The sequence below is a fragment of the Bradysia coprophila genome, unplaced genomic scaffold (genome assembly GCF_014529535.1).
Source record: "Bradysia coprophila strain Holo2 unplaced genomic scaffold, BU_Bcop_v1 contig_232, whole genome shotgun sequence".
Lineage (NCBI taxonomy): Eukaryota > Metazoa > Arthropoda > Insecta > Diptera > Sciaridae > Bradysia > Bradysia coprophila.
In genome coordinates, this window is record NW_023503493.1 from 4,901,985 (window position 1) to 4,913,516 (window position 11,532).

An 11,532-nucleotide genomic window follows, 5' to 3' on the forward strand; every position below is an offset into this window, starting at 1 on the left:
AAATTGACGAAATTTAATTTTTCTTACAGTTTGCTAACTCATACTTTACGACCTTATAATCGCCGTATAATTCACTAAATGTAAACAAAATCAGCTGTTCACATTTAGTGAATTATAAGGCAACCAAAAATTGACTTGTGCCACCTTTGAGCGTAATTTTATTGGCATACTTCACAGCACTGCTGTGCATACTTCCTTCAGCAAAGTTACTTTAAATTGACAGCTCTATCGAAGAAACGACCCAACCTTTTAATTTATGAGTTAAATTTTTGGTTGATGCTATTTGCACAATGTGCAAATAGTCTCTTTATAACACAAATTCTATTAGCACTGTGTGCAAATAGCCAAAGTATATAAAAGAGACTATTTGCACACTGAAGCTTTATTTTCGTTCATAAGATATTTTTTTTCGTAGAATTTTGTAGAAGAAAATATTCCTCCTTTTTCGTAGCACTTTGTAAAAGGAAGTAGCATTCTTAAAGAAGGAAGTATCACTCCTTCGTTGTTACATTTTGTGTAAGGAAGGAGTGACAAACTGCAACGATAAAGAGATACAGTTACAGATACAGATACAGTTTTGTGACTATCTTATTAATCCCCTTCAAGCTCATTCGACAGTCCTATTCGTTCTATTACTCATTCTATCCCATAGGCAAATAATCCATCGCAGCGGGAAAAGAAATTTGAAATTTTTGTTTGTTTACATAAAATACAAGTTATAAAACCTTTTTATAAGAATTTCTCCGTTTATAATTAATCACTCCTTCGTTGTCACATTTTGTAAAAGGGAGTATTCCTCCTTCTTGATAGCACCTTGTGAAAGGGAGTATTTTTTCTTTATCGTAGCACTTTGTAAAAGGAAGTATCACTACTTTATCGTGACATTTTGTAGAAGGAAATATTTCTCCTTTATCGTGACGTTTTCTAAAGAAAAGTATCCCTCCTTCCTCGTTACATTTTGCAGAAGGAAGTAACACTCCTTTATCGTTACATTCTTTAGAAGGAAGTATCTTTTTTATCGTTGCATTTTGTAGAAGGATGTATTACTCCGTAGTTACATTTTGTAGAAGGATATTTCACTTCTTCATCGTTACATTTTGTAGAAGGATGTATCACTCCTTTATCGTTAAATTTTATAGAAGGAATTATGACTCATTTATTGTCACATTTGATTGACGGATTCCTCAGTTTCAAATCTAATTGGATATTTGCAATAAAAATTGCAATATTTTCTGTTTTTGTATCAAAAATTAACAAAAACTGTGTAAAATGATCGATTAAAGTAACCGGAATTGACTGTAATGAATTTGGTTTCCTTTAAATTAGTTTGACGCTATTTGTATTGTGTGCAAATAGTCTTTTCTATAACTTTGGCTATTTGCACACGGTGCAAATAGTCTTTTTATAATACTTCGGCTATTTGCACACGGTGCAAATAGAATTTGTATTATAAAAAGACTATTTGCACCGTGTGCAAATAGCCAAAGTTATAAAAAAAGACTATTTGCACCGTGTGCGGCGAGCCTTTTCCTAAATTTTTAAAGTGAAATGGATATGTCATCCTTCCAAATTGTAAGAATGATGCCTTCTCTAAAGAGACTATACAAGTAGTTGGGTAGTGAACAACTACGGCATGCAATTAACGTGAACAATGTGTTAGTCTCCCAGAAAAATATCTCACTGCTAAAAAGGATTTAAAAAGAGCATTGTACTAAACTTGCACAAGCTCTCGTATGCGTACACGTCTCTCATATTACGTCCTTAGTAATAATGCACCATTCTTTGCTAGTTCTAGGTGTGTGTTGGTGTTGGTGCTATGGTTATCGTTAGCGAATTACAAAATAAATGACAAACTCTGATGTCACTGACAATTATGCTGCGTTTTCCATTGTTTTGTCGATTCACCAGTGAATATCGGAAGCAATGGAAAACAGAGCATAATTGTCGATGACAAGATTGACACGAATTTGAATTTTTGTTTTCCTTCCAAATGCACCTGTAGCAGGCATTTATCAGCAGACTCTATTTTGACAAACTGCATTTTTGTCAACTATTTGAGTAAAGAGGGCTAGAGAAAGACTGTTGCTCCCCGGCATCAGAAGTTCAGTACACATTCACTGACGAAAAAGTTTCTGCCGCAGCTGTATTTGTTGTATGGGGTGCTACAGCTGTGGCAGCTATTGTAGATTACCTGGAGACAAATTTACCTGCAACAGCTGAGTTTTTCGAAACTTTTTTGTCAGTGTTTCAAATTTTGAATTGTCACTATCGCTGACCTGTTGTATGTATCGTTTTTAATCAAATACTTTTCACCAATTACTCACATCTCTCTCTCTATTCTCTAGGTGACAACGCATTTAAGTTAACGGTTAACCCGATACAGACAGCTATGATCTGTTATCGATAAACAACTTCAGGAATGAGCTCTCAACAATTAGCTCTGAACAATATGCGGTGGTATATAGGAAAACTAATGTTTAAATGTTCGAAGCAAATGAAGTAAAAGATTTTGCAATAATCGAACGCATGAAAATCTCATGCAAAAATCTCGATCAAATGAAGTAATAGATCCGATAACAGTAAAACTGCTGATACGCTTTTACCGGCTGTGAATGTTTTGTGGGTTGACAATATGTAAAAATGGGTTAAAGGTAAGTCATTCAGGTTGCATAAATATCCACTAATAGCTAGATTGCGTGACGATAATAATGCTACGAAACTGAAAGTCTATACCGACATATAAAAACCAACATACCCGTTCTTCTGTACAATATTGCTCCCCTACAACAGGGGAAGTGAAACTATATTTATTCGACGAAGACGATTGTTGAATGTTTTATCGATAGTAATGCCAGTTACGATGTAAAACAGAACACGGGCCATGCATTTTATATGCAAATCGACTCTGTATATCATTAGGCTGAGTCTGGTAATAATTACGCGTTTGTAAAGAGTTTTCCCCTTTTTTAGCAAAGAGGCACTATGTGACGGTGGTTACTATGGCTTTGTAATAATATGCAAACAAATATGTGTATAGATTGTGTGGAAAATAAACAATCCAAGTCTTTCCATTAACCAAATTTAGTGTTTCGGGTGTGTGTTGTATTTCCGTGTCGAAAGTCGATTTTCAATGTTTTTCAACTTTAAATTCAAAAACTTTTTGTTCAAATTTTTGGTATAAATAATTGAAATCGAAAATCGAATGGTTTGTGTGAACATGAAAGTGATTTTGTTCATTCTCGCTTCGTTAAACGGTCAATTAGCTGCAGCCGAAGAGAACAAAATCTTTTTATATAATCGCATCGAATTCTGCAAGGCTAACGAATACTTTGACGTGAATTATTTCAAATGCGTACCGTGCGATTCGAATTTAAATTTAATTGTAGCCGATGACTGTGAGTTTCTCTCAAATGTTTCTTACTTATTTACTTAGGATTTTTATGTTTGTTTTTCATTCATAAAAAGATGTTCGAAATGTGAGACCGACTCAAATATTGAAAACACTTGACCGCTGCAATCAAAGGGACGTTTAAAATAAAATGAGATCTGCGGCTGTGTGCTGGTAGAGGAAAACTATTTTCTTGTACAAACTTCGTTTAATGGATTTTACGTGTTACGGCAATGTAAATGTCGCTTCGCTCATATGAATCATGTCCGTACGTTAGCAAGCGGGCGTGACGCAAGTCCGCTACCGAAAATGATTTAAAAATGGCGGAGCATATTTACAGTAACTTTTTGACTTCCCCTTGGCTCCAATGGTGACACAAATTTATTTTTGTAAAATTTTCTTTCACAAATTGTTTGGGTCAATTTTTTGTTAATAAAACTGTTGCGTACGGTGCACAATGCGTCATCCTCAGCAATATTGGTTATTTTGTACGTAAGATAAAGGACTTGCGTCACATTTACCTTTTAAGGATTTTTTTTGACTGAATATGCATTTATGCCAATCACGAAGTTCATACGGTTGACATCACGTTTCTATTGCAATATGGTTATAATTTACTATTTTGATGAGTCAGTCTGAGATGAACTAATATATACGACGTTAGGACGGCAATTTGACACAATTTAACGCTAACAAGTGGAAACAGCAATGAAAAATCTTATCCCACTGTTGAACCATTCGTCTACTATTTCCCCATTATTCGTCTGCATTTATCATCTTGATTCACACATTATTTAACTTTATTCGCCCGAACCCTTCCACCATTCGCTAGTGTTGTTTTCCCCTTGAAAACTACAACAAGAACTCGCTTGTCTCTCTCTAATTTTGACTGATTCTACACATGAAGTGAAACTTACCAATCAAATTCAAATGCACCAAACCAAAACAAGGAGCCACCTATCCTTGTACAATTAAACACGCAGCTCAAAGTATATGTACCAGTGGGACGTTGAACTTTTGACATTTTTTGTATTTAGATTAAGAATGTTATTGTAAACAAAAAAATGTTCTACACTAGTGCCGAATTTTCAAGTTTTAGACTTTTAATTTATACTTCAATTACGACTACGACCCAAATTCAACCCAAAAGCATACCTTTTTCGTGAGAGAATTAAGAAAAAATGACATGAGAAGAAAAGAGAGGCATATATAGGCGTATAGTCTTTTTTATGTTTGACTGATATTTGAAAATCAGAAAACAATTAATTAAAAATATAAATGTTTATAATTTATCGCTAGTGTAGAATAATTTTTTGCTTAGAATTATGTTGTCTATCGAAATTATTGAAACTTCAGTCCCCCGTTAGTGCAAGGTAGAAACTAGACAAACTGCAGGCAGTCAGTACATTTCAAGGTAAAATTTGGAAGCGATTTACTATCTCACATCGGCTTTGGCACGCTGATTGAAAAAAAAACGTCTGCAAGTGTAATCTCAAAAAAATAAAATTTTATTTCCTGCCCCATGCGAAAGTTTAACATTACATGACTGTGTCCATGAATGAATATTTTCGGTTCATTTTATGTGAATTCTTTCGTCTGATAAAATTTTCGCATTAGGCAATCAATAAACGAGAACACATTGGATCCTGCAAAGTAATCGATTAATTCGGCAACAGCTTCGTGATTCTCACAAATTCACTCGTATGGATTTCGAGCCAACTTGCTTCGGTAATTGATTTTCAACTTTAGTGAAAATGTAAACCTCGTTTTCGGCTCGGATATTTAAACTGCTCACTTGTGGAAAAGACAGTCACAGTGACAGTTGCTCAAAAAACACACGAGTGAGTTTTTATCATGAAACCTGTTGCCTCATGTAATGAATTACTTTCGCATAGCATCCAATTCTGACTGTCATATCAAAAAAGAGTAATCGTCGTTTTATTACCCATATACCCAACCTATGCATGTATGCATGGTATCACTGGAAAGCTGAGGCTATCAGTATATCGAGAACAGACAGTATCTTTCAGTTTTAACCATTTTGCCTAAGTAGCGAAAGGCTTAGAAGTTCATTGATGTAGTAAAAACCGTTCCCACTTGTTCAGCGGCTCAGCCTGTTTTTCAAATGTTAAATAAACTTGCCCCACGTTAACATGCGTGATCGAAGTATACCACATCGACGCTAATTTTGTTTAATTTTCGTGTCGTAGATCTAACATGCTCTTGCAACAAAAACACAACGGCTATCATCGAATACGATAGCTCATCGAAACAACCTATATGCCAAGCTAACAAGACACAATCCACATGTTCCATTAAGTACATCCAACAGACACACTCAAACGTTCAATCGAAAATCGTACAAATTGTTAAGAGAGACGATCAAAATTGTACCTGCAACACGAAACTAAACTTCTTCTTCCGCTATGAGTATTGCATACCGAAAGCGCTGCTTAAGGATTTCACAAATTATGCAAACCTGCAACCGACTATCGTCTACAAGGATCTGAACTTTATCACGTTCTTCTGTCAAGTGATGAAAGACGTTCGGTTCTGTAATCATTTGGCAAATTTGTGCGTCCTGACTAATTATAATTTGGACAAGAATTCACCGTGCAGTCTATTTTTCACGTCACAAACATCGATCATTTCCAATGGAAACGACTTTAAGATGACTCCACTTTTGTTCTATAAGAAAGGAAAGGATTCCATCGACGAAATGGATAAAGTTCTCGACCATCACTACAGTGTGAATGGCAATGATGTGGTAAGTGGTAGCTGTTCAACAAGACTCGATACGATTAATCCAAATGATTTTTCAGAGAAATGGAATTGAAATGCTATTGACTGCATTTCACGTAAATGGCACATTGAAAACGATTCAGAGACTGGCCGTGAGCGATTTGAATTTTTGTGACGAGTCGACCATGGATTACACGCACATTAAATTCGCTAAGAGTTTCGTAAAGACTTGTTCCGTTAATTTGAAACACCTGATTGCCACACATAATGAACCATTGCTGTACGATTTGTACTTGAACTACACCGAAAATAATTTGCATTTGTTGAAGTCAGTGCCAGTTTTGATACGGAATGCCTTCGCACACAATGCGGTAAGTGAAATGTGGCTAAGGAAATGGCAATAAGGCAAATAACGGGAAAATCCTCTCCCGTATGACAAATAGCGTTGCTTGATTCGATTGCTTATTATCTTTTGCTCTCTGCACTTGGGGACTGAAAATGGGGACCCTTAATGCTTAGATTCCTCTTACCAAAAAAGTACTCCGTGTGAGAGACAAAATTGAATTTTTTGAATTTTTTCTTTGTTTACTTGACAATTTGCTCTCTAACGGCTCTCTCACGGAGTACTTTTTTGGTAAGAGGAAACTAAGCATAAGCGTGGATCGCATGCACTCCGTTTTCATAATGCGCAAAGAGAATATTCTCTTTCTGCGCATGCGCATTCTCTAAACGGCTACCAAAACGGAGTAAAAACGGGGTCGTACTCAAATGATGAAGTGTGTACAGGAAAACTTGACGACTCAAGAAATTTTAGTCAGCTTTGACCCTTGTTGCGTGACGCACGGGAGGATGATCAAAAATAAAATAGCGTGACGACGGCTCCTTAACGGCCAAACCCAATTGCTTTCTAGGAAAATAATCGAGAAAAATGGCAACTGGTGAAGCGATTCTTTCTACTGGATACGTTTACCGACCGGAATAGCACATTCCGGAAACAGACTTACAACGACCGAAATGAACTGCAGCGCTTTAAGAGCTTCCGTTATGCCAAAGACGTTGAACTGATATTCACCATCACCACCGATCATACCACTTATCCGAATCGGATATCTGTACCGTTGTTAAAAGTGAACTACGGTGAGGTGAACATTACCAATTTAAATGGAAAATCGTTTTCCGTTTACGTCGATTTCCGAATGCAAATAAAATTCGTGAAAAATTACGATCTCAATTCGATGTTTGATGTGAGTGAACGAATGCTGCTCCCGTTCCACACAGGATATAATTTCCATCTTTATTCACAGATTGTCCTATCCATCTTGCTTGTGACAGCATTTATATATTCACTGTTCCGAGCATACTGTTACAAAACACGACAACAACGCCAATACTATGACGTCGATATTTTTGTAAAATTTCTTGTGTATCTATGCTCTTACGTAGGAAATGCACTGTTCGCGCAAGGAACTTTTATCAGCATCTATGCACTGATAGTGGTGCGGACGCAGTCCATTGTTAAAATGTTGCTTCCAGTTAAAGAACAAGACGTTGTTGAAGTTTTCATTCATGTGGCTGTTGCTTTGAAGGTATATCGACACTACAATGGGTTCTCTCTGTAAAGAAACGGAAAAAGAAATTCATCAGGTTATGGGCCTGATTGTCTGAATAGATTCATGAATTTCCTTATAGAGAGAATCTTCTTGTCATTTTGTCGTAATCGTAAGATACCTAATGCTGGAGTAGACTAAGTATAAAACAAACGTTCAATTAACCCTTTCAAGACAATAAGTATTATCCACCTGATCTGGGAGCAAAGTCACATTGACATATTTTTGATCGATTGGGAACGGCCTAAAGTGTTTGATCATCATCCCCGAAATCATTTGGATACACCGTCGATAAGCTCAAGCGTAAGACAATTGCCTAGCATTTTATAGACGCAACTTAATGACCCGCCGAATTTTCACAGAGTAAACAATTAAGCTATGACGGCGTGTCGGCATGGAGAAATTACTTCATAGCAAATGAGTGGTTGAAATTGACGACGAAACGAAAATTTTGCTTTCTTCTTCATATAGTCATCGTTCTGTTCACGGTTGTTGTGAGTGTTTTTGTGGCGCTGGTTGGTACTTTGCTTCAATTTAAAAAATTTTCTTCCTTTCCGTTCAAGATATTAAACCTTGAGCATCGATTATTCGATGAATGTTCAATGGTGAACATCGAGACATTCGACTCGCACAATAAAACGCTGCAGATTGCGTGGGGAATTATTATTTTCACGGTGGTCTATTTGGCACAGCGACTGGTCAATTTCCTTTTCCACGAAAGATACGTTAACAATTCGGTGCAACAGTTCGTCGATGTCTGTTCGATGGCTAACGTTTCTCTATTTATACTGAAACACGAAACGTTTGGTTATTATATACATGGCAGGTGAGTCAATTTTCCTCGAGTTCGAATCGAAGCAAAGCATATTGGCAGTTTGTCGGTTCTGCTACTCCTTTTCAGGGTTTTTTTTTAATGAAAATGTTTTCTCGACTTCCCGTGAATTTTCTGCGAGTTTTCTCAAATTTACGCGAGTTCCGTGATTTACGAAAATATTTTCCAATATTGATGCCCTGACCTTTAGATCTAACAATTTGCGAGACATTTATGGGAAATCTTTTACTTCATTCAATTAATAAACATTGTGCTTTCGATATGCTTGCCGTTTACGAAAGATTGAAGATGTAGAGGTGAAATTTTCACTTCTTTAAATTCTATTTACACAACAGATCACCGCATGGTTTCTCTGACACTGACATGTGTTCCATGATACTACAATTGAAACGAGAGGAAGACAATATATGCGGCCATCGAGGATTGTTGCCTAGTTCCGAACAACAAACTTACAGTTTCCAGGCACCGAAAAATTTGAGGTATACAAAATGCCAACGAACTTGGACAACGCACCTAGCATTGTAGCAGAATATTGCATATGTCAAATAGAGGAATAAATTACGAGAGTGCTCAATATTGTCAACATTACCAATATTGAATACTACTATGCTAGGTGCTTTGGTCTGTTCAACGAACTGAAAAAATCTCGAAATTTTCATTCCAGAATTTTATACGACAAAATGATAATCCCCCTGCACAATTTACTGAAAAATGGTCCTGAAAGTCACCACACACTTGAAGTGGGACATAAACTGTACGAACAGAGTTTAGAGAAAATTGCTTCGGTCTACTACAACATCAACCGATTTCTGGGTGCATTCATCGATCATGTGAGTCTGGATGAACAAGAGTTAGAAGACGAAGCTTTTTTTCCAGATAATCTTAAACAAATAAATTTCATGTCGCCAGGGATTGAAGGATCTTGAATACATCGTTCAAGAAAAATCGGTCATCGAAAAAGTGCTCGAATTTGAGTTTTCCAACAATGGACCAGATAGTAAGTGTATCAATGTAGCGAGCTACTTCCAATTCAAAGTATATAAAATTGTGTCTTTGTACGTACATAGCTAGAGGTGTGTTCTACCTCGACTCCGGCCATTCGTTCGACAACGTTTTATTTTACGGAAACGACACCGTGCTATTTCTGTACGAATTGATGGTTTTCATATGGATATTCGTGTTGACCGACAGTTATGTTGCTGGTATCTTGGGTGTGGCCGGTGTTCAACAGGTACGGTTCAATGGAAAGATTTTTCTTCTTTTCATTGACACATCTATTTCCTTACCACAGGTCCTTCAATACGTAACTCATTTCGGGGTCAAATGGAATCTTTCAAGGAAAACGTTGATCGATCGGCGATTTCTGCTCTAAAGCACACAGCCTTTTTCCTGCATTTGTACAATCAAACCATTTTTATACACAAAACGTCATCCGAAAATATTTACTTTTTACCCACCCGAATTGTTTGAAGGAAAATTTAATTGAAAAATGCAATAAAATCAAAATGTTGAATCAAACAGAATCATTGAGTGGTAAAATTTTAGAAGAAGTTTGTTCGATCGTTTGAGAAAACATTTAAATTTTGGGCTGTTTTTTTATTGTGGGCTATCTGTGGTATCACGTACGATACCTTTTGGGAAATCATTTAAATTTAAAAACACATTTTTGTACCTTAGGATCATAATTCGACGCTTTTCGACACTACGATCGAAATAGCTATTTATACAACCGAGTGATAAATGCTTTTTTAGGTACTAGATGTGAAGATTGTCACTCGAGGCTGTTGGCTGAGTGTGACAATAAACATCGTGTTGTATACAACGCTTTCGCAATAAAGGCAACGGAAAGTCCTACTTTTCGTCACTTATTGCGAAAAAATCAATTTTTCAGACTTCTCAAAGAGACGGATTAGCAGCAGTGAAAGTAACTTTGTGCATCGGACAACACTGAAATATCGTGCGGGAAAAATAGTACTTTTTTCGCTTCGCCCGTGAAGAAGACTTAGGACTGGTGCTGAAAAAAATCGTCATTTCCTGTCTTGGTACGAACAACGTTATGTGCACAACTGATATAGACAAAACACATCAATTTTCTTGAAAAATTTCAAACTTCACATTCACCATATTAAATTCGTTCAATCGAATAGTCATGGAAAAATTCATTCAAAACCGTTCTCGCACGATAAATCGTAAAGAAATGAATTTTACTTTACTAGTAAAGTAAAGTGGCTATTCCCTCACTAGTGAAAACCTTTTCCCTCGCTCGTAAAGTAAAACGTTATACTTTACACGTGAAATAATTTGATATCTCGTATCACGATGAGTATCTGGATCTGGATACGAAATATCAAATTACTTCACTGGTATAGTAATGTACGGTGTTAGGGAATCTCGCGCCGCGTCATTCACAATAACTCACAAAGTGACATCTTCCTTATACAAAATGTGTCAAAATGTGAATTATTGTGAATGACGCGGCGCGAGATTCCTAGCAACCTAATGTACTATTTTTTCCCGCGCGCTATAGGTTGCTAGGAATCTCGCGCCGCGTCATTCACAATAATTCACATTTTGACACATTTTGTATAAGGAAGATGTCACTTTGTGAATTATTGTGAATGACGCGGCGCGAGATTCCTTAACACCGCGCTATATCGTTCGGGAAAACCTGACATTTCATAACAAAAAATCATAGCAAAATATGTCGTATTTCAGCTGTCAGGTGCACAAAATTCTTTTCTTCACGATTTATAGTGCGTGAAAGGAATTAATTGAATTTTTCCATGACTATACGATTGATCAAATTTAATATGGTGGACGGAACTCGGCCACAATCGTGTGTGCATGATAATTGATGAAATTGTTTTAGAGTTTGCGTAGAGTGATATCTTTGTTTATGTGTTGTGGTTTCCTCACAAAGAACATCGTTCGTACCTCTTGATGAAAGCAGAATTTTTCAGGAC

At 36.6% G+C, this 11,532-nt stretch overlaps 1 protein-coding gene and 1 long non-coding RNA gene across 2 annotated transcripts; one reads left to right on the plus strand and one right to left on the minus strand.

Moving 5' to 3' along the window:
* Positions 1-285: 285 nt before the first annotated feature.
* LOC119076186 lies at positions 286-11,157 on the minus strand. Its single transcript, XR_005087556.1, has 3 exons — positions 11,146-11,157; positions 7,505-7,520; positions 286-440 (listed from the first exon to the last, which is right to left on the minus strand). It is a non-coding gene; the product is annotated as an uncharacterized LOC119076186 (long non-coding RNA).
* Positions 3,046-10,056, plus strand: LOC119076020 (meckelin). The gene is made up of 13 exons (XM_037182621.1): positions 3,046-3,395; positions 5,599-6,155; positions 6,211-6,501; positions 7,042-7,374; positions 7,435-7,716; positions 7,912-8,040; positions 8,100-8,231; positions 8,301-8,563; positions 8,905-9,048; positions 9,234-9,399; positions 9,479-9,566; positions 9,637-9,800; positions 9,861-10,056. The coding sequence occupies exons 1-13, from the start codon at positions 3,203-3,205 to the stop codon at positions 9,939-9,941; spliced, it is 2,823 nt and encodes a 940-aa protein (XP_037038516.1). The 5' UTR covers positions 3,046-3,202; the 3' UTR covers positions 9,942-10,056.
* Positions 11,158-11,532: the final 375 nt, after the last annotated feature.

Coding starts and splice junctions, on each gene's coding strand:
- LOC119076020 (XM_037182621.1), top strand. CDS start 3,203: ATGGTTTGTGTGAACATGAAAGTGATTTTGTTCATTCTCGCTTCGTTA. Junction 8,564..8,904: donor GGTTATTATATACATGGCAG/GTGAGTCAATTT, acceptor TTTACACAACAG/ATCACCGCATGGTTTCTCTG. Junction 9,049..9,233: donor CAGGCACCGAAAAATTTGAG/GTATACAAAATG, acceptor TTTTCATTCCAG/AATTTTATACGACAAAATGA.